Raw genomic sequence first — 22635 nt, 5'->3', positions numbered from 1 at the left:
AGCTAAGGCTTTTATTTTTCGGGCCGCAATGGTACCGGCCCACATTGAAACAGAACCAATATCCGGCCCAAAAATTTAGGGAATTTTTGTGCCGGGTCGGGCCGGCACGGGCCTTTTTGACAGCCCTAACGGTGTCCCAGACCCCGCTTGGGTCAAAGGCGGTGGGAAGATGTCTGAAAGCGGTTGGTAAGGCGAGAGTCGCAGAGTTTCAACAAAAGCAGGACATGGAAGTCGAGAAGGCGAAGAGGACGACGACGATGGACCCTACGGATGATGAGGCAAACTACTCGGCGAACTACTGCGCTTCCGGGGTGGATGATGATGGTGGTGAAAAGTTAAAACTACCCTGCGGACCATGTTGCCCGCTATTTTCATTCCGGCAAAGACCAAATATCTTTCGAATTAATGAGAATCGGTCCGGCAAGATGCTATAGAACACTTACAGACCATGAAATGAGCAGAATCGTCCTTTAATGCAACTACAGTGTTTACAAATCCTGGAAAAATCTTATCTCCAGAGGACTGGATCGCCTACCAAGTCATCTGGTACTGCGCCTGATGGACAATAATAAGACGATATCTTTTGATAGATGATAGTTTGCGTGCAAGACAGATTAACTATGGAAGACAACAAGAAACTAATATCGTGTATCATTATCATTCTAAATTGTGCATGTGCAAATGAACCTCCAATGAAGATATCTGAGCTTCGGACCACGTTGGCATAGAGAAACCGTGCCAAGCTCGAACTGATCGAGTCCTTACGTGGTCAATCGGATGATGATTTTGCTCGATAGTGTAAGGACCAACATGCTGCACCCTTATTCGCTCCAACTCCATTGCCACCTCTTTCATGGTAGGTCGATTCCTTCCGTTCGAGTTCAAGCATCTCTTGGCCAAATTTGCAACTCCCAGAATCTCTTCCTCTCGACTTTGCTTTACCACTCCAGCATCGACGATGTCAAGAAGGCGGTTTTCCTCCATCGACTCGATAAAATACACTGCCAAACTTCTGCCATCTTCCGCCCTCTTCGCAGAGATCGGCTTTTGCCCCGTCAATAGCTCGACTATGACTACCCCGAAGCTGTAGACATCGCTCTTGTCCGTGAACTGGCTTGTTTGGAAATACTCGGGGTCTAAGTACCCGATTGTGCCTTTGACCATTGTGGTCAAGTGAGTTTGATCAATAGCCACCGATGTCGAAGTTCCAAAATCAGCTACTTTGGCCCGGTACTTGTCGTCCAAGAGGATATTTGAAGACTTGACATCTCGATGGTAAATGGGTATGGCCGCAGTGAAGTGCAAATAGGAAAGAGCTCCGGCTACTTCGGTGGCTATCCTCAATCGCATTTCCCATGACAGTGGAAACTCTTCAGTTGGATTATGCAAATGCTGATAAAGAGTTCCGCTCGGAATGAATTCATACACCAAAAGTGGGACCTCCGTTTCCAGACAACATCCCAACAATTCAACAATGTTACGATGAATAGTTTGGGAGAGAACCATAACCTCATTGATAAATTGCTCGACTTGTCCTTCGTCTACAATTCTCGATCTTTTGACCGCAACGATCCTTCCGTCTGTCAGCATTCCCTTGTAGACAGTTCCTTGGCCACCTTTACCGAGGATCCTGTTCTCATTAAACTGATCAGTAGCTTTCTCTAGCTCTTTCGAAGTGAACAGTTTGCTCTTGGCCATGTGATTGCCTTCGTCGTAAGATAGTTGCTGTCGTAACAACAAACCGCCGTTTCGTTTAAAGAACTTCTGTTTAAGCTTGATGTCATGCCGCCTCTTTAGGAACTTGTAGAACCACCACAATAATCCCAGAAGGAGTACGGCCCCGAAACCACTGCCAGCACCTTCATGACAAAATTCAAGAACAGTTGTTTTAGGGAAATGTCTAATTTCTTCGATGCAACTAAGATCACAACTTACAGAGTTTTCCTGTTAAATTCAAACATTAGAAGATCGATACAATTGCATTTAGCGTCTCGAATGAAAAGAAGAAGAAAACAGCTGATCTCGAGCGTAACATTTACCTATCATGGCCACGGTATTGTTGTTGCCAACACAGACATATGAACCAGGTCGGTTCACACACTTCCCCGGGCAATGAGTTGCATTTGGGATTAAGCACTCATTTATATCTGCCAACAATCAAAAAGGTTACAAACAAGAGCCTCAAACACTGTTAAAGACAAGAAAAGAAGGGCATACAATATACAGAAGAATTGGACATAGTAATTCATTGAAATTTTTCCTGGTTCACCTTTCTGTATTATTATCCAGCTCCTCGTCTCGATCACAATTTTCCGTAAGCATGATGTAGAGTTAGACGATCCAATAAACAATGGCGATAATCCAACTTACTAGTTCGGGTATGCAAATCAATCGAACACACAAGTAATGAGAAATGTCAAGTCGGGCTCACCTTTGCATCCGTCTGTTATGTAGGGGTTACCGGCGTAGCCAGACTGGCAGCGGCATTGCATGTAAGGCTTGGGGTTATCGGAACCGTATAAAAAAGGGCTGTCGTCGTGGCTGCACCCGTAGGTGGGCCTAAAAATGAGGTATTGGTAAGCACCGTCTGAGATCCGCATTTTGGCAAACGTTTCGTTGGAGATCCCCCATTCGAGAGCCACGGGCACGTGTGACGGTAAGGCTCGTGTATCGGTCATGTTGCTGGGAAATTCATATTGCGATTGATCCGCTAAGAAAGCGTACCTGCATTTGTGTGGACGGTTCATTAGTGTTGGAATATATAAATATTAAACCACAACTTCTTTTATTAGCTTAAACTTTCAGAGCAGTTGATCATGGTCTCATAAAATATTTCATGGTATCAGAGTATGAAGTTCTGAGTTCAAATCTTTTCAAGACGCCTTCTTCTATTAGCTTAAGCTTTCAAAGCAATTGGCTGTAGTCCCATAAAATCTTTCACCCAAGGCCTTCATAATCAGCACAAATATGAAATAGGTGACTCCAACCCCCAATGATAATCATATTTCCTGATCGGGTAATCCTGATGTACTAGCCCTACTAAGATTACAAATTTTGATTTCAAGACAGCTAAATGTATCAAACAGGGTAGCTCAACAGTGAGATCATTTTCTCACTTAGAGGTGTGAGAATCAAACTCACATTGTATGCTTAGATCAGGGATTCAAACCTTTAAATTCGGTGAAAAGTTTAACATTACCTGCACGATCCGTCGGCGACTGTCGAAGAACCATCCTCCGCCTTAAAATCCACGCTATACGCCTGTAGCCCGAAGGGGATCGTGTTCATGCAGCAACCATGCCCGTTCACGCAGGCGTCCTGGCCGCCGCCAGTCCCGTTGCCGGCACATGTCGACCTGCAGCCGACGACCGCCGACTTCATGCTGGGGCTGACCATGAACGCCAGGTTGTTGCACCCTCCGGACACGAACACGTTCTTCGTCTGCGAGTACATGAAGGAACTCCCCGTCAAGTTCAACAGCGTCGGGATGTTGCCATTCACTGCTCTGCCTGTGCAGTTTGGCAGGTTCTGCTTGGAGTAGAAGACTGGCTGAGAGACCTCGATGAATCCGTCGGGGCCTCTGGAGTAGTCTGGCACCGGTAGGGAAATATTGAGCACTGTTACATTCATGAGGTTCTTCAGCGTGGCGACAGGGGTGATGCTGCCGCCACGGTGGCACTCGATCTCAAAGAGCTCATCCAGGAAGCAACCGGACCCGATCCCGAACGGGTACGGAACCGTCAAGTTGCCACATGCGGCAGTGCAGTTGGGCAGGGCCACCGGGGGAGGCAGGTCCGCCATATCATCGGAGGCTGCTCCCACGGCAATGAACCGCGCCAGAAAGAGAAGCCCATAAGCAGCGATCAGTTTGAACGCCAATAGCAGCATCATCGCGTTTTCTTCACGATTCGTTGGTTGGTGTGATTTGCTCCAGACGTGTTGCAGCTGAGAGAAGAATCAGAGGACCGCTCGAACGTTACATACATATAAACACACCGATGCATGGACGAGAGCGCGGCCATCGTTGACATTGTCGATAACTTGTAGATGTTGCTCTATGCATGACGACATCTGCAATGACTCCTTCCCTGGTACGACTTTTTGGTTCGGATTGTTTAAAAAACATAGGACTACTGAGTGCCGGTCAACACCGGGACCGAGCCGGCTGGTCGTCTGGTCATTAACCAGAAAGGGAAATCATATCCATAGTTGGTATTCGGGATAGAGATTATCTGCATAACAAAGTTTCTAGACGGTTCAAAGTCTGACTTTTTCCGTGAGACCAAGCCAATGTTGGGAGCACGAGCATTCTCAGAAGTTGCTTTCCTTCCGACCCCGACGACCTGATCTCCAACACAAAAGCGTCCGAGGCTGTCCTGCGTAAGTTCCTATTTTCCCAATACAAAACGCCCACACGCCCTTGCACATTAACACCGAAAACTAGCGGTGGAATGAGGGCTAGCTCAAATATTGCAAAACCAAGGACCGAAGTCGCAGACATATTTACCGAAAGCGCTACCGCAAGTCGAGTTTAAAACGCTATGAAGCGTGCCCCGAGTATCGCGAAAATTAATCACCAGATGCATGTTGAAAATTAATCGTACTTATACTGCAATTCTCTGTTCAACATTTCATTCCCCAACCATATTGAACGTATGTCTTGTCTCTGCGCAACATAAGGGAAGGGAAGAAAGATCATTCAACAGGTAGTGGTCAAGAGGAGCTTCCGCTTGCGATAACTTCAGACAGATAGTCGTTGGGACTTAAACCCAGTATGCGCAGTGTTTCATCCCAAACTCTCCAGCATTCCTTCGGATCATCTGCAAGGCTCGACATCATTCCAGGCTTGCACCGGCTATAGTATGCAAAGTTATCGGTGGTGTTGCACGGCACATCAGCTCCAACGGAGCAAAATAGGACGTTTCTTGCCCCTAACCAACAAGAATGTGTAGCAAGACGTTATTTTTCTATTGAGCAGTGGCCAAACAAAGACTACTCAAAAGAAGTGATATCCACATCTTTCTTAAGGGCAACATGCCGTTCTTTCAGATCTCGTTCCCCCTTCCTTTTTCTGATTAAGCAGTCCATGACTCGATACCGTAATGAACACAAATGAACGGAAATTGTTCTGTTTTCCCAGAGAACTGAATTTTCTTTTGTCCAACAAAGGAAGGCAGAGGATCAGATGGCGATGAATCCGTTCGTGTTAACAATTGTTCCTCCATTCTCATGTGATTGGTCTGCAATTTCTACTGAATCTCTGATTCATGTCCTCCTTAATTTTTCAGCTATTAGTAACCAACTCTTAGATTTATCTCAGCATTCATTATCTACTAGATTATCTGCATTTTGTATTCTCGGGAAAGGTAATTTTTATGCAAGAACATTCAATCACGTACAAAAGAATAAAAAGGAAACCTAAAGCGCATAACGCCATGATCATAAGCATAGGAATCAAAGTTTTATTTACCTTCAGAAGGATCCAACATCCAAAATCCTCTCATCCTGCCGTCTGGCAGCTGCGAAGAAAGCATTGAAAAGCCAACGCCAGTCATTCCACAATTTCCAAGTGGAACAAAAAGCTAAAACTAACACTCCGGGCCGGCAGATTACCAGGTTTGATTCGACGATACCAGGGTGCACAGCTACACATAGTACTGAAGTCTTTGCCATACTTACGAGTTTTATGCTTAGAGCCTTTAGAAACATGAGCTGCACGTTAAAGAATAAGTTGTGGGGGAAATTTCGCCTCGCAGTGGTCTGTTTCGTCCTGCTTTCGACCAATTCGAGTTTATGTACATACCTGGGCTAGTTTGCTTGATCCGTAGGACATCATGCTGCTGAACTTAGGTTCTTCGTCGGCACCCATTTTCCAGGACTTGGGTTCCACAACTCCCCAGTGATGTCCCTAGGTTTTCTCGAAGCTTAGTATTAGTTCAGCAAACCATCTGGATTTTATCCGTAGGTAATTCTTTTTGAAATTCGAAAACAATCTTTTTATCTCAGAGACAACAGTTACCACTTTACCAGGGAATTGACATTTACAATGCGAGCGGAGTTGGCTTTGAGCATGGAAGGGAGCAGAAGGAGGGTGAGCAGCGAGGTCGCAACGTGGTTAACTTGAATATGCTTCTCGATTCCATCCTCTGAAAATTGCCTCGGTTCTACCATTGGAAGTTGTAAAATTCCAAGAAGAATATGCATTCCATAAGTGTTTTATCCGGCTTTAAGTTAAACGCGCTGATTAAAGGAACTGACTGAGCACATATGTAGATGAGCAAAAGTAGAAGAGAACACAACGCGACACAGCAGCAGGAAATTTTACCTCCCAGGAGAAGAATCCCGGCATTGTTGATGAGAATATGAAGAGGCTTTCCACTTTGATCCCACTCAGCTGCGAATTGCCTGACTGAGCTGAGGGACATTAAGTCCAGTTCCATCACCTGCATTTGGATCATTTCTCGTATTATGACTAGAGTCAGAGACAATCAATGATTCAAATGTCTGGAAGAGTATCCTAATTCCAGTCCAGATGTCCTCTAAACCATCCGGGGCCAGTCGAGAAGACAACTACTATGCGCGAACTATAACACCGCCTCAGTGATTTAAATAGCGGAGTCAGGTCCATCCACCCCAGGAAGAGTGTAATAGCTCACTGATAGAGCACTCAGTTTGATCTAACTCATCTAACTCGACTATCTGGTGACCAAGATGAAGCTTGCGCTAACCTCGGGCAATGAAAACCCGACATTGGTGATGAGGTGGTTAAATGTAGATAAGGGATGCTTATTGGCATAGCTGTCAAAACTCACAGTTCTGCTATTTTACCTCGACATGCAGGGTCTTGCTATCGTCCAGGTCTGCTTGCCATCGTTCAGCAATCTTCTTCGCCGCATCAACTCTCCGGCAAGCCATTATCACGTGCGCGCCGGCGAAAGCAAGTTCTCTGTGGAAAACGTCAGTCAAAACCTTTTCAGGCAACTAGATATCCCTCCTCAGCAGTCCTTTCCATTACCTGGTTCATTCAAGTTGTAGATTTCATCCTAAAGAAACATACAAGCTACCGTTTCCTACTATAGTTGATCCCCTTCTCATCCTCCGATTAGAATATTGCTTCAGAATCACAACGGCCCTTCATTTTGGAATCGCAGGACAAGAGGGAGATTTCTGAGTTAGAGAGAGAGAGAGAGAGAGAGAGAGAGAGACCTGGCTGTGTGATAACCAATGCCGCTGGTGGAGCCCGTGACGATCACACACAGACCATCCAACTGATTTGGAAGGAGAAGAGCTGCGGAACGGAGTTGGTATGACATGGTGATCCTCTGCAACGTCATTTCCTTTGCAGTCTCCCACATAGCCTTCATCATCATCATCATCACCTTCTCTCTCTCTCTCTCTCTCTCTCTCTGTGTATGTAATCAGTCACTGCATACTTAATCTCGATCGCATCGACCGCATTGATCTGTTTACAATAATTTGATACATTTTGCCATGTGACGTAGAGTTGACCTGCTTTGGACTTAACCTCACCAAATTGAGATTTTTTTAAGTCACCAGGAAAATTTTATCAGCATGTGAAGGGAAGTCCCCTGTTGTCTTATTTCAGGAAGTCATCTTTCAGACGCAGAGCCCAAACCAATTCCCAATTTCATACGCACGGTTTCCGACACAAGTCTTCCTTAAACAAGTCATTAAAATAGCAAAAGGAAAGAATGTCGTTGCAACGGGGTAGAAAAACTCGTCCCAAAAACTCAGCTTGCCGTGAGAAGGAACCCGATATCTCCTCCGATGCTCGACGTGGGACTTTGTCCGGGTCATCCTCCCCCTCTTCACCACCAACGAATTATATGAAGAACCAAAGAATCCTCACTTGAGAGAAATTCTCACTTATTATTAATTCCCAAATCTCTTTTTATACAATTAAGAGTTCTCTCATTCATGGAGGGACTAGACCACTAAATTAGGAAACATCAAATTGGGAAACCTTAAACAGAGAAAACTAGTGAAAGTGGGAAACCTAATATAAATAGAAAGTCTTTATTCTCCTCATTGGACCGCTTGGATCATCGTGCGGCCGAAATCTCATTTTTGCTTGGATCATTTTGCATCCGAAATCGCATTTTCTTGACTATTGAATAGACTCGGTGGACTAACGAGAACTTGAATTGGACTCGTGAGTTGTTTGCCTTCCATGGAACTTCCAAGCTCCCATGCTCACGCATCACTGGTTACCTTAGATACAGTGCTTCAGTTGTCGACAAGTAACGTGATCTTATGTTCTGTTTGCTTGATTTTGAACATTACAATACACAATACACAATACATGCGCTATGCCGAACAGAGCAGCCAAGACAAGAAAGAGTAAATATTTGGAAGGGAGTCAGTCACCAGTCATACAATGTTGAAGTTTATCATCATCAGCCAACTGATGCCCCTTTGGCCTGAATAAGGACGCAAATTCCACTGTTTAAGTGCCACGGCACTCGAAAAGCTGGGCAGTGGATCTCCTACAACGGAAGTAATTTAGTTCGCATTTCATGAAAATGTTCTGGACTCCATCTTACAGGCCTACGGGCACAAATAGCATATAGCAGCAAATAAGTTACGGGGAATGTCGATGTCATTCTCTTCAATGATCCGTGATGTTAAAATTTACAGTTATAAAGCAAACCTTGAGATAGACTTACCATGTCACTACATCTCTCAAAGCAACATATTACTACAACTCTTTTTCGCATAGGTAACCGCTACAACACGGTCAAACAGCTACTCAGAAGCCAAGTATGTTTCTTACGCCAAAGCGCTTGGCTTCAAGTAGTCCAGCGACCCCCATTATCTGCCTATCCCAAAGCTCAGATTGGTCAACTCCTGCCGACCAAACATTGCTCATCAAATACCGCGATGCGCTCACAGAGCCTGTCTCAGGACAGGATTTGCAGGGTTGATGCCTTCTTTGCCCAGTTGTTTTACTTCATGAGGAGAAAGAATCTTGATAAACCACACATTGTTGACGAACTCCCTAGAGAAAGACATTAGGTTCACCATTAGCAAATCAAAGGCTCAGCAGCTAAATTACAAGACAAGCACTAGTTTACAATTTCTGGTGAATTCATAAAACGCTCACAGCACAATCCCAAACAATCTGTCGAAGCAAATTGCAAACCCAATCGCACAGGCTGAATAGCCACCTCAAAAGCTGACCTTCTAAACTTCCCAAAGAGATGCTCGCTCAATAAAAAGAAATAAGAAAACCCGTAGTGAAGGTACTAGTTCCTAGCATCTTTCCCCAAGCCAATAATCTGTATGTTATATCAACATTTACTCGCCCGGACATCCATCAAAAGTAAAAAGACAGAAATTTAGACAAAGCCTTTTAAAGCAAATATTTTGCCACATAATTCAACAAAAAGCCATAATCGATTGGCAGCAATGAAGAATTTTAAAGCACACACTACCGTCACCTTATACCTATGATGGAAAAAAGAGAAGCACACTTACTGCCAAGGGTCGTCACCCAGGAGAAGGATATCATTCTCCCGGTCTACAAATACAAGCTGCCAGCCTGATCTCTGAGGGTCCTCCAATTGGCCTTCAAGGCCAAACATGCGAGCGAGTTCACTGCGCAGCTCATCATAGCTGCTGAATTTTGAAATATCCAGTGACCGCCCAAAGGTCCCCAATTTGTGAACCTGTCAATTATGTCATAAGCGCACAATTTAACACCTATTTTTCAGAAAACGTAGTAATAGGGACGATAAAATTATCAAGTAGAAGCGATGAATACTTAAAGAACTAAGTGACAAATCGACCAAGAAGCATCGTCATGGTTTTCATACATAATTAAAAATGTGGAACATAAGGAGAAAAGAGCAATTTCGGTGTGACTTCACCCCCGAAATAAGATTTGGGGTTATTCGGGAGATACTCAAAACAAGCCAAGATGGGGACAACTTCTCGCAAAACCATAATATAGAATTACCAAATATATATACATCAGAAATGGACTTATAACCATACTACCACCCATATATAGGTTATGTGGCCTTCACATATAGGAGGGTTAGCAAACTGTCTTTTTAGAAAGGTATATCCAGAAACGCTTGACTGCATATTAACTCTATACTATATGTCATTCTCAGCCCAACACCAGGGAAAGGGATCACAACTCATAGACCACCTACGTTCTGTGAGATTCCCCAGTGTGCTACATGCTATCATCCCAAGGCCATTATGAACTAGGGTCAACCAAGTATGTGCAAATCACAAGATCTACATTATTTGGGAGGATAACATGGCAATCACACGGAAGCCTCTGATTTGCATGCATGCTAGTCAAAACTCAACTAAACCATGCTCCAAAACTATAACCAGTTCTAAGGGTGATATGTTTCCTTTCATAGTCGTGCAAGCTTCCTGTAGCATCTAACTTTTTTCTGCAGAGGGAGGGATTTATCTTTTTGTTAAAGGAGAGATCTTGAGAAAGCAATTTAACCATGAAAACCAGTGATCGGACACAAGATTTCTGAATAGTTCTTGTGCGATCAAACCGTTGGAATATATAAATATTAAAACCACGTCTTCTTCTATAAGTTTAAGCTTTTAGAACAGTTGGCTATGCTCCCATCAAATCTTTCATAGTATCGGAGCAGAAGGTCCCGAGTTCAAATTTTTCCAGACCCTTATTTGCCTCCCCAATGAATATTTCAACGCTTAGTACTAGGCAAAAAAACCAAACTAAGCATGAAGGGGAGTGTTCGAATATATAAATATTAAAGCCGGCCGCGCCTTCTTCTATAAGCTTAAGCTTTTAGAATAGTTGGTTGTAGTCCCATCAAATCTTTCACAAACAAAACAAATAGACATCAAAGGAAATAACAATCAAATTCACCTTCACAAAGGTTCTCGTCGATGGGTTTACTTGGTCCACATTTTCTGAAGACTGCAATAAACCCGATTCATCCACGCAACTTGACGTCGCCATGTCTGAATTATGTGGAAATTCTGTGCCAGCAACACTAGCAAAATTTGAAGTACCAAATGGCACAGACAAGGAATCATGTTCACTGCCAATATTCCTTAGATGCTGCATCCCATTTTGCAGCATAAGAGATGTGGAATCAATGTTAACGCCAAATAAAAGACTACTATGCGGGTCAGTGGCCCCAGGATATGCAGAATATTCTCTTCCAGGAAATGGAGGTAAATAGTTTGCAAATTCAGAGACATTGGTGTGTGTCGTAGCCAACTGTTCCACCTGAGGCAGAATGCAGTGAGCAGCTTCAGAAAGAAGATGTGGTTCTACTGAATTTTGCTTCTTCAACAATGACGATGATATCATGGAGTCAGAACCATTCACACTGAGTAACTGTGATGCCCCATCACGAGAAATTGAACCTAAAATGCTTTGCATAGGCGAAACATCAGATGCGACTATAGGGTTCTCCACTCCATCAGAAAAGATATTCTGCTGGGACTGTGAAATGGCCGGCAGAGATGATGACTGGGATTGACCAATAGATCCATACTGTGGAAGAGTAGTGATGATGTTCGGCATCTGTTGCTGAAGAGACGTGTGGTTGAATTGTTGGGACTGTTGAGGTTGCTGTTGATGCTGCTGCTGTTGTTGGCGCTGATCATTATAAGAGGGATGCTGCAAAACGTGACCCTGAGCTGAAGCCTGATTTTCCTGGAAGCCCTGAAGAAGGGTACTTTGAGATTGAGACTGCTGCAACATCTGCCTCTGGATGATGGAAGCTTGCCCCATAGGAACATTTTGAGATTGCTGAAGAGGCAGAAGAGACTGAGAGGCACATTTTGAAGGGTCCACAGTCCTCATATCCTGCAGTGCTGCGCTTGCCATTGCCTGGTACACATCAGTTTGTAAAGCAGTCATTGAAGTGTCATATCTTGGCTGGAGCCATGGAGTCATCCCGAATCCCTGGAAGTTTAAAGATTGAACTCCTTGATCTCCAACTCCTTGAAGCCACATCAGTGAAGAACTGATATTCATATCACCATCCCTAAGAGCTGAAATCAGTCGAACAAAGACTTAGGAAGAAAAACGATTGAATTCTTCTAACATAGGTAAGAGGTACTTCTTTGTTTTTTCTGGTAATAAGTATTTCTAATTTGGTAACACTAACTTCAATTATACCATGAAATGAAGGTAGTCCAGATGGCCATGGTCTCTTCAGTCTGAGGGGGAATGGAGAAGGATACATTGGGAATGTTGTTAGTGGCTCAATTTCCCACAAGGATACTCTTGGCTGCCTCTCACCTGCAGTTGACTCATCCCATCCAACCTGTTTACACTACTTGAGTTTACTTATACAATTTTCAGTTGGTAGGAAAATCAGTATGATTTCACCTAAGAGCTGGAAAAGACATGCCTTTTGGCTAGATTAATGGTACCAAAAACCACTAAAACCAACCTTTACTGAACGCCAATGTGAGTTTGGCCAGCGAACAGGATCCAGATCACTAATGCCTGTTATTGTCCCCATGTATCTGGAAGAAAATCCAGTAATATAAGTTCCACATATCATTTTTATGGAATGTTTTGTCCACACAAGAAAATGGAAATAAGAACAGTGAAGAGACATTTATCATCATTAGCAGCTTATTTGAAATACATAAGCAGTTTTAAACAAGAAAACACATGCATACACCTTGTCTCTTAAAAAGTAGGTAGATGTCGTCCAAGGCAAGGATATTGACAAATCGAGCCGCATTAGTACGAGTTGCTAATTTTTTTATTTAGCAATGACAAGGAAATAGAAGAATGAAAGATTAGCTGAAAACTAAGCTTGTGTGTGGTTAGATAAAGATAGGTCAGCGTACTAATGTATTAGTAGTAGTCATGTAGCAAATGAAGCAGCAAACCAATAAGGTAAGCTCCAATGCTAGTTAGCGATTCTTTTGAAGGAAAGCATTCTAACTGCAATTCTGCAGAGACAGAAAAGTAGTACAGAGAAGAGTAGAGCATTTCAAATCAGAAGATACAGATCACAAGTTCATAGCCTACTTCTTTTAGGAGAGTCAAACACCAAGTTGTTTGAAAATATCATTAATTCTAAGGAAACTTTGGGACCCACCTACGAACACTCGACTCTTCTGTCTCAAATAGCATTCTGAACCGCATGCCAACAGATACCCTTGTGTGATAGACTGCTTTCACATACTTTGCCAGAGGTATGACAAACTCTGATGGACTGGCCCTGCATACAAGCAACAAGTGGATGAATCTCCCAGTTAAGTTAACCGGACTAGCTTCCACTCATGCTACCTTGGATTGTAAAAGATTGTAAAGCGGCTGTTCGTGGCAGCAGCATGAGCTGCTGCTGCAAGAAGGCCAATATGCATGCTGTCACTTGATAAAACTGATGAAGGCATAACAGTCTGCGGACGATTTGCCCGTCGAATACCAAGAAGCAATTGATTCTTTTCATTCCTGAAAAACACCAGGAATGTGTAAATCCTTTAAACATAAACAGAACTGAATGCTTTTAGAAAGAATCATGTATACAGAGACTCAACAAAAAGAAAGAAGGCTTGGGCTTAGGCAACAGTAAATTAAAAATAGAGAGCACTTTTCAAGAAGTATTTATGTCACACACTATCGATCAGGGCGAACACTAACTCTAGCACAATAATATCAGAAGCAATAAATATGACTAGAGATGAACCATCCTACCAGATAAAAAGAACAGAATCTCCAGCAACTAGTCTTTTCGCACTAACAAATACACTCCAGCCTGTTGTGAGAAGATGCCTCTTGGGCTGACCTGCACGTGCATGTCAAAGGTTGCTCAAATTTTCACACCATCAATTTCAAAGGCCTCAGCTCGTATCCTTCACAAAGATAAATGAACGGCCAGCTTAAGATGCTTCACCACTAATTTGCCGATTTTGTCAGAAAAATAACACTTCTGCAATAGAAGCAATTGCCTCTATGAAACTACAGAAAATCAGTTTAAGGATTGCCACTTATGAATAAACACTCCAAATCTAAGAGGGCAAATTGTGTCTTCAACCCAGAGGGCTGCCACTAAGAGTAAAAATTCAGAATGGCTTCACACTCTTTTCCCACAAACAAACCATCTCCGTAAGAAAGCCATATCCATAAGCATGCTTCTTTGTAATGAAGACAGTGCCAGAAAAATTTGCCTACTGGAAGATGTAGCCTGTGTTAAAGCCAATTTTCAATCCTAAACAGGAAGCCATGGACTTCCAGTCAGGCAAAAGAAAAAAAAATAAAAAAGAAGTTGCAAAGGTGGCCACAGAATCTTATGCATGGGTTCAGTTAAGAAGTGCATTCCAACTAAGCTCCTCCAATTTGGGGAAAAGAAGATGAAGAACCTCCAAAAGCGAATGCATGCAATGTACATCACCCAATGACTGGCAGAATACAAGAGATTGACCAGGATACAGAAAATCGTGACACAATTCGTTTCCCAATTCACCCTCAGATGGATTAGTAGATGGACTGCTAGCATGAAATACCCATTCCGGAAACCAATTGACAAACTCCCAAAAAATACGATTATGTAGAAACGACTACAAGGGTGAAGAGCCAAGCATGAAAATTGATAGGTGAGTGAGTCAGCAGACTCGGCAACGAAATGACTCTCTTGATGTATAGACTATAAAACTTCCAGAAATTAAAAGATGTCATTCCAAGTTGGCCAGGTAAAGAGCCAAAATGTGCTGAGCCTATAAAAATGGTACCACCCTTTGAAAAAACAATTTTACAACTGTGGGTTTTAAAGCAGGTGAGAAATCCTCTTTCTTTGACTATGCTATTACTAAACATACTATTCTACAAAAGAGAAATTGCAGGGGTCTGTAGTTATTGGAACTTTGTTGGCTAGCAAAGTTCCTTCATGATGAATACAACCAACTTTTGTCATGGGATGTGAGTTTCACAAAGAATTGTGAGCCACCCAGAGATTATAGAGAACATTAAAATATTTGCAGTGGAGACAAACGAGCTACATTTATGTCAAACTGGCAGATAAGTCGCTGAATCCTATTAAGAAAATTCGTAGGACAAAAATCTGATGGTGAACCACAGAAATCGATACCCTCCAACCCTGGAAACATCTAAACAAATTTAGAGCACGTGTTTGTTGTCTTTGTTGTCTGAAGAGAAGCTATAAACAAATAATAAAGCACGAAAATTTAGAAGTTTTGAAGTTAAGCATGCAACTTCTTCTCCAGATTGAGGGTGCGAGCATGCCTTTGTTATTTGCGGAAACTCGCAAAGTTTGTCATAATGCGAGTTGAACTAATTATTAGGTTTCTTCATTATACCATGGCATGTCTATTGAAAGAGGTCTTGATCATGCATTTGAAAGAAAGCATACCCCGAAAAATATGCCTAAATTTCCATTCATTATCATGAAGATCCCTGGCCATTAACTCTTGAGCTGGAGGCTGCTGTGAGTAATCCTAAACAAACAACAAAGAGACCAGCAGATGAAAAATGTGTTTCGACAGCTTCCCGGGATCGTCTTTCTAAAGAACAATTTAGAATCCACTTGAACTCAAGTCTGACGTACAAGAGGGGGGAAGACTTTTTCTGCTGCTCGACGAGGTACAGAGAATCCTCCATGAGTACTGGTATCACTTGCAGTCAATGTTTTGCAGAAGTAGTTCGTTGGCTGTTTACTGGGATTTCCCAATTCTGCAGGCAGTAGATATAGATCCTTTTGCTCTTGCTGAAAATAATCCACGTCAGTTTTGTATAAAATCAAGCAACGATAGAATAAAAGAAGTCAGTATGCAAATTTGACAATGTAAGTACCGGACTTAGAGGCTGAAGGGTCATTTGAGCATACACTTCATCCGTCTCCACATCAGCCTGTTATTTACAAGAAACTATACTCAAAATTGCAACTCAAGGTTAGGTCAATAAGCAGAAAGCATTGGTAGATGGAACACTCACGTGCATGGTAACATTATGAAGCTGACAGATGAGCTGTGGGGATAAGTTAGGATAATTAGGGATATGAGCATCCACTTCCTTATTGGTAGAAGCAGCCACCTGCAGAGGCATAGTCACAGGGAAACTAATCAAATATATTAATTAATGCAGACTCAGAATACAACGACAACAGTACAACAGTAGGTAACAATTTCACCGCTCTGACGAACTAGAAAACAGAACACAGCAGGGAAAAAGTGATAATTGGAAAGAATTTAACTGAGATCAAACTAGCCAATCATGAAATGGTTCCTCTACAAGTTAAATCTTCATATGTTACGCATGCAATTTCTATTCACGCAGAACATAAACAATGATATGTTTGAGCACCAGCGATTGTAATGAGCATGTCCCAGTAAAATTAGAACAATTAAACATCTGAGAATTCCAGATAATATTAGGGAAGCAAGATATTAATATTGCTGCTCGAGGTCACAATACAAGAACTGATGATGTTGGTTAAAACCAAGAGAATGGATGATGCACAGTGGTACAGACCTGCTCACTATGTCCTTGAGGAAAGTAGACTACTCTACTTCCAACAGGAGGCAATGACACAAGAGGACCAGCACACGCATGCCATAGCTCAGAGTTCAAACATTTCTTCTCCCCTGCATTTGAGGCTAGCAAGGAACAATTCACTTGACATTAAGTAAAGCCCGAATATTATTCTTTATAAACGTGCTCAGAAACATAGCCAAAAATCTACCATAAAAAGTGGTACAACACGCCAGATATCCATAGATGTGTCTGCAGCACCCATCACCTCATGTCTTATGTCCAATGCCTAGCCCAACCCAAGCATACAACGCGCCTCATTGCATTGTTTTGTCATCTCATGATGATTCAGTTGTTATGTTACTTAAAGACACATGTAAAATAGTAATATAGTAATGGCTTAAAAACACATAATACAATACTGGCTTAAAAACAGGTCATTGCTGTCTTTGATCTTTTTTGGACCACAGCAGTATAAGTTTCCCGCTTGCACAAGCAAAAGAACGCACTCAGGTAGCCTATGATCAGCAAAACAGAAGAAGCTCAAACATCCACATATGTAGCTTCAAAAGGCATGACCAGCCACATCCAGTTCCAGATGCACATGGCCGCGTTGAAAACATAAGCAAGATATGCATGCCCAACACCTCCAACTTCCAGGGTTAAAATTCACTTTATCCATACGGCAAATTGACAAATGGCCACACACAACCCGACAAAGCCAAACGACCCCGAACAGCACATGAAAACTGGCAAATAACCACATTTCCGCGCTAAAAACAGATTACCTTCCGGAGACTGATGGTTAAAACCCGACGACGAGAGTCTCATTCTTCAGTACAAACTCCACTTTTTCCGTCTTCAACTTACAAAACCCCAAACGTCCTTTCCTCGAACGAACTACTCCTCCTCCTTCCCCTACACGAACGCATCCATTGCACCAGCAAAATCGATCTCTCGCCGAGCGCAATCTCCAAGCCCCGCCACCCACCCACCCCAACAAGGAAATAAAAAAAAGAAGAAGAAGCCGGAAAACTTCAACCGAAATCGATGCCGATACAGTAAACGAAATCCCTAACCATCATAAGCCCCTAGAGATCTTTTCCCCCTCGACCCCCCACGAACGGCTTCGGCTCCGCGAGGCGGACAAGCGCATTCAGGTGGAGAACCCCGCGAACAGAGCCGGACACATGGCTCAGCTCACAAAACCCTAATCTAAAACGCAGATCTCGAAGCTGAGCTCACATGAAGCTCGCGCGGTTGGGGTGGGGGTTGGGGGGGAGCGAAGCGGGGACGAAGCAGCGCGTGGGCTAGAGCGAGAGCGAGAGAGGGGGGACGGGGACGGAAGACGATGGAGGGAGAGTGGAGGTGAAGCAGCAGCAGCAGTGGGAAGTGACAGTTTTGTGTGAAGCGGATGTTTTGGGGATTTTCAGAGAGAGAGAGAGAGAGAGAAAAAGGCTTTGGTAGTACTAGTAGTAGCTTCTCTGTAGCTCTGTAGCTGTAGCTCGGTAATTGCAAGAGAGTCTTCTCCGGTCCTCTCTCTCTCTCTCTCTCTCTCTCTCTTCACTGCTTCCAATAATCAATTAGATTTCCTGATGAATTAAAAAAAAACCCAAAAAGAAATTAATAATTTCGACCTGAAAATTAACTGAACTAATAAATAATCTTTTTCAGGTGCCCGGTAGTCGAGCCCCGCGACTGTGACTGTCTTTTAATTTACGTACCTTCACTGGATTCATCGTGGAATTTAGTAGATATCACTTGTATGGATATTTTTTCCTAAAATGGTGTACATTCCCGAACGGGGTCTTGGACCGGAGTCGAACTGAGTAAACGAGCTGAATGAAGGCGAGTGCGAGTGCGAGTGAGAGAGAGAGAGGACGGGATGAAGAGGGACCCGTTTCCGCTTAGTACAAGCAACTAAATATATTAGATTATCGATTAAATCATGGATGTGTGCATGGACGAAGCTTGTGGCATGAGTTCGATATCAGGCTTTCTTTTTATAATTTCATATCTCGCTTGTTTCGTGAAATTATTAAGTGTTTTGTATAGACCTTTTTATAAGTTTTCGATTTTTTTTTTTTTACTTTTTTGGGTTTTTTGTGTGGAATGTGCCTTGGACGGGAGTTCCTTTTTTTTTTTTTTGGGTGGGAGGGGGTCGAAGTATGACGGGAGTTGAATTGAATGAATGAGTGAATGAAAGCGAGAGGGAGAGGGAGAGGGACAGGACAGGAAGGGGGCCCACGGAGTATTCAGACACCACGTTGAAGCGTCTTTTTACCCATTTCTCCCTCAATTCTCTGGTGTCGGCTTTTCTGGCAGCCTTCTCTTCTCCAGACACGAGCCGGGACCCATTGATTGTCAGCCGTTGATTACCCCCCAAAACCGTAAAAACCCCGGAATTTCCGAAAAAAGGGAGAAAAAGCAGAGGTTGGCGTAGGATCTTCTTCTCCTCCTCGTCCTTTTTCTGAGAGAAAAAAGTTATTTCATTTGACTATTAATTTTTTTTTATCTTCTTACATTTTTCATTTTCTTGACATATTATCTACACAAATAAATAAAAAAAACCATTCCAAGATTTGACAAATCGCGCGTAAAATATTAACAGTCAAGTCAACCGAAAATTTTCTATCATAATTCATCGAATTTAAATCAATACGATAAAATAGCGCCATCAAAATATACAGCTAAACAAGGTGTATTACCTAAAGCTATCGTGTGTCGTCCAGGGACCAAATTATCAGCAAAATGCAAGCCAATCGCCAAGGTCGGGTTCGCGACCCACCCCGCAATTTAAATGTATCGAAGATTTAGCTTTTAGAGGTTTTTAATTATTCGAAATCTGAGAAGAAGTGCCAAATTGCCAATTGAAATGTTGCCTCCACAGGTCGACGTCTCAATTTTCAAAACACATTCTCTGTCTCTCTCTCTGTGGATTAACGTTGACTGCACGTTGAATCAATATGCAGAATGTCATGTGTACATGTGTATAAATTTTTTTCCTTTTTAATTTTTTTTGCCACTATTCATATAAACAGTGTTTCTTCCTCTTCCTTCGTCTTTTCTTTTTTCCAGGCTTTAGGAGTGCGGACTCGACTGGGCCCTCACCGACATCATTCCTTTGATGAAAGATGGTAATAATCGACCGGGCCATTGACCGACCCTCCCTCCCTTTTAAACTCCATTTCCTTGCTGTCGTTTTCCCCCTTTCTCTTTCCCACGCAGGAAACTCACGGGTACAGCCAGCGTCTGATTTAAAGCTTTTGCTTCGCGAAGCGGGAAAAAGCTTTGTCCGGCGATAGTCGAGTCGCAAAGATGAACTTGGATACGAATTTCCTTTCCGCCGAGGATATGCCCGGAGCGAGCGGGAACAGCTTGGGGAAGGACAAGATTCCGGCGTCGAGAACGAAGCGGAAAGGGTGCGAAGCTGGGCCACAGGTTCCAAAAGCTTTTTCTCGGAACCCCCCGGAATGATGACCATACGCCCGGTCGGGATGTAGGGCCAGGGAGACGTCCGGCTGTAACGGTGCCCACTCGGACGTATGGTCATCATTGAACTTGACATTCGACTTGGGCCAGATTTCGAGTCAAAGACATTCCAGCGTTCGGCTCACTTGTGACGAGGGCATCGGTCCAGTTCCCAAAAGCGCCAATGCAGTTTCCGACTCTATAAAATTAGAACCTATGATTTTGGGTCCGATTCCCTATTCCAATGGGAACCCGATCGCTTGGACTAATCAAGTATTTTTTTTTATGTGTTTTTTTTTACTTTTTAAATGCAAACCTAATAATTCACCGGGTTATTTCTTTATTTCTTAAATGCAAAATTAATTTTAATTATATATTAAAATTAAAGTTGGTGTTCCACACTCCTAATAATATTCTACCGATTCCTAGATGGGACCGGATCGACTAAGGAATCGATCACTCCTACTACAATATGAAGGGGACATGAGAGAGAAGGAGAATTAACATCAACATCACATTTATTCCAAACTAGTTGAGGTTGGCGATTGACGAACCCAAAAATAAATAAAATAAAAACAAGAACTATTGAGGGAGAAGAAATAAATATATAAATATATATATATGAAAAAATGACTAAAAATGACAGTGTGGAACATAAGAATTCCGCCCCTACACAATGCTAATAGCTTTCCTCCACTCCATTTCAAGACAAACTATACGCCAATGTATTTCTCACTTCATTAAATATTGTTTTACTACTTTCCCCTAGGTAAGTTTTGGTCGATCTCTTCCTTTCTTCATGTATTGCTCTTGGTAACAAACTTCCATTCTTACCGGAGCATCTAGGGATCTTTGAAAAATATGCCCAAACCGTCTCAATTTATGTTATATCATCTTTTTGCCACCAGGTACTACTCCAACTTTTTGTTGAATATCTTCATTTCTTATCTTATCCATCATTAACACTTAAGTGATCCTTTCAAAACTTTTGGCACTAAATTAAGTGTCGTATACAACTTTTGGCACTTCCGGTGTACTTTTTCCTTATTTTTTATGTGAGAGATAGACTTTTCTTTATGGCTAGACTTGTGTATAAGGCAATCTTGTTCGTGTTTTGCTCAGTCGACCAATTGATAATTTGCTTATGATCGTGCACACTAGATTATGGTACTAAAATTACTTTGACATGCAAAGATTCTATCTTGCTAAGGAAATGAGATTCGAAATACAAAACTTCCTTCAAATAACCTTGACTTATGGTCATTTTGCTACAATATATGATTACTCAACCGGTAACTATCACATTTCAAATTTGCAAGTTGGATGAGGTTCATGTCGGCAATATTCGGCCAAAGCCAAAATGACCGAATTGGCTCTAGGTAAAAATATTTCGAACTAAATTGACACAATTAAAAGGTTTTAGACTGAATTGATCAATGCAATAGGTTTAGAATTTTTCTGACACTTTTCTTCCTATGGAAATTATGCCGGCGTTTAAAACATCTTACGCACCTCACAGTATATAAATAAGCTCATTTCTTATCTCAGGACCATCCATGTTTTCTCTTCTTTTCCATTCGAAACCATATAACACACATGCAATAGCATCTTAACGACCTCGGTTGTAGTGAATAATTAGTAACATGGAAATACGCAGACATCCAATGCAATGTTTGTCGCACACCGTGTAGGAGCACCATCTATGTGCACCCATTGCATCTGAAAGATTGGAGGCTGTTTTTGACTGAATTGGACAAATGGATTTAGTTTGGGGCACAAAAACTCGTTCAGGAATTAGAATGCCATCTTCCATCTAGATAAAAACAGAAGTTATCCACGGGAATCACGGACTCGATGTTGGTTTATGGTTTAGAGAAACTCGGACAACCGGTTCTCGAAATCTTATGTTTGGCTTCCAATACTTATTAATCAGCATTTTGGAGCTTTAGACCCTTTTTTTTTTATATAATGAAAGGGGCAAAGCCCAAAAGTTACACCGGAACTCATCTAACGAAACTAGATCCAGCCCGATCTCCTAACAATAAAGGAATCAAACCTCTCGGTAACTTATTTAAAACTTAGGTGCCATTCACATCATAAGAGTGAATGATTCAATTTGCTAACCAATCAATATATGAGTTTCCTTCCCTAAAGTTATGCAAAAATTTGACATGCTAGACATACAAATAAGCTTTTGAATCTTAGAGCTTTAGATTTAATGTGCTGAGAGATGGAAAAACCTAATAAGCTCGTATAGAAAGTTTATAGAAAATAGAAGCTTTTTTTTTTTGCTGTTTTTCTTGAGCTACTTATGTAAAGAAGTATAAGGATCTTAGGCCTTATTATGTGAAAATCATTTTGGGTCTTGCTACGTTGATCGTCCACAGTAGATGGTCAAATGCCAGCCACAAATTCTGTTGTGGCTGGCTCTTGGCATTAAAAAGAAGAGAGAGAGAGAGAGAGAGAGTTGAAATTTTTGTGGTAAGCATAACATGATCATACTGTCATGCATAGTGTGATCGTCATGCTATCCTTTTCCAATATTTTTTCGCGCCACGCTTTTGGAACGAGTCAGTGATGTTTTACCTTGATGATTGCCTGCTTTTCTTCAAACAATTGGTTTACGTAATTTTACAGTTGTTTGATTTTTTATTTATTTTTGGTCGAATTACAGTTGTTTG

At 42.2% G+C, this 22635-nt stretch overlaps 3 protein-coding genes across 3 annotated transcripts; all 3 read right to left on the bottom strand.

Annotated features, from left to right (window-relative positions):
• Positions 1-644: 644 nt before the first annotated feature.
• LOC115729734 (wall-associated receptor kinase-like 8) lies at positions 645-3891 on the bottom strand. The gene is made up of 4 exons (XM_048271839.1): positions 3228-3891; positions 2432-2737; positions 2040-2147; positions 645-1859 (listed from the first exon to the last, which is right to left on the bottom strand). The coding sequence occupies exons 1-4, from the start codon at positions 3889-3891 to the stop codon at positions 658-660; spliced, it is 2280 nt and encodes a 759-aa protein (XP_048127796.1). The 3' UTR covers positions 645-657.
• Positions 3892-4585: 694 nt separating this feature from the next.
• LOC115734117 (dehydrogenase/reductase SDR family member FEY-like) lies at positions 4586-7755 on the bottom strand. Its single transcript, XM_030664704.2, has 8 exons — positions 7207-7755; positions 6829-6946; positions 6326-6443; positions 6028-6164; positions 5804-5908; positions 5614-5712; positions 5471-5519; positions 4586-4931 (listed from the first exon to the last, which is right to left on the bottom strand). Exons 1-8 carry the CDS (start codon positions 7374-7376, stop codon positions 4714-4716), a joined length of 1014 nt encoding a protein of 337 aa, XP_030520564.1. The 5' UTR covers positions 7377-7755; the 3' UTR covers positions 4586-4713.
• Positions 7756-8514: 759 nt separating this feature from the next.
• LOC115734114 (auxin response factor 6-like) lies at positions 8515-17981 on the bottom strand. The gene is made up of 14 exons (XM_030664700.2): positions 17272-17981; positions 16484-16608; positions 15947-16045; positions 15806-15862; positions 15561-15719; positions 15366-15450; positions 13694-13784; positions 13286-13450; positions 13095-13217; positions 12432-12507; positions 12155-12302; positions 10889-12027; positions 9499-9689; positions 8515-9019 (listed from the first exon to the last, which is right to left on the bottom strand). Exons 1-14 carry the CDS (start codon positions 17312-17314, stop codon positions 8908-8910), a joined length of 2613 nt encoding a protein of 870 aa, XP_030520560.2. The 5' UTR covers positions 17315-17981; the 3' UTR covers positions 8515-8907.
• Between the last annotated feature and the right edge of the window lie 4654 nt (positions 17982-22635).

The sequence above is a fragment of the Rhodamnia argentea genome, chromosome 10 (assembly GCF_020921035.1).
Source record: "Rhodamnia argentea isolate NSW1041297 chromosome 10, ASM2092103v1, whole genome shotgun sequence".
NCBI classification, from domain to species: Eukaryota; Viridiplantae; Streptophyta; class Magnoliopsida; order Myrtales; family Myrtaceae; genus Rhodamnia; species Rhodamnia argentea.
This window is presented reverse-complemented; position numbering and strand designations above follow the sequence as displayed.

Excerpts from the sequence above, each read along its gene's own strand:
- LOC115729734 (XM_048271839.1), bottom strand. The coding sequence starts at position 3,891 with ATGATGCTGCTATTGGCGTTCAAACTGATCGCTGCTTATGGGCTTCTC. Across the intron at positions 2,738-3,227 it reads TTTTAAGGCGGAGGATGGTT|CACACAAATGCAGGTACGCT; the intron begins CTTCGACAGTCG and ends TAATGAACCGTC. Across the intron at positions 2,148-2,431 it reads CATAACAGACGGATGCAAAG|ATATAAATGAGTGCTTAATC; the intron begins GTGAGCCCGACT and ends GATTGTTGGCAG.
- LOC115734117 (XM_030664704.2), bottom strand. The coding sequence starts at position 7,376 with ATGATGATGATGATGAAGGCTATGTGGGAGACTGCAAAGGAAATGACG. Across the intron at positions 6,165-6,325 it reads CGGGATTCTTCTCCTGGGAG|AACCGAGGCAATTTTCAGAG; the intron begins GTAAAATTTCCT and ends TTCCAATGGTAG. Across the intron at positions 5,713-5,803 it reads GATCAAGCAAACTAGCCCAG|CTCATGTTTCTAAAGGCTCT; the intron begins GTATGTACATAA and ends TTTAACGTGCAG.
- LOC115734114 (XM_030664700.2), bottom strand. The coding sequence starts at position 17,314 with ATGAGACTCTCGTCGTCGGGTTTTAACCATCAGTCTCCGGAAG. Across the intron at positions 16,046-16,483 it reads CTCAAGGACATAGTGAGCAG|GTGGCTGCTTCTACCAATAA; the intron begins GTCTGTACCACT and ends ATGCCTCTGCAG. Across the intron at positions 12,303-12,431 it reads CACATTGGCGTTCAGTAAAG|GTTGGATGGGATGAGTCAAC; the intron begins GTTGGTTTTAGT and ends TAGTGTAAACAG.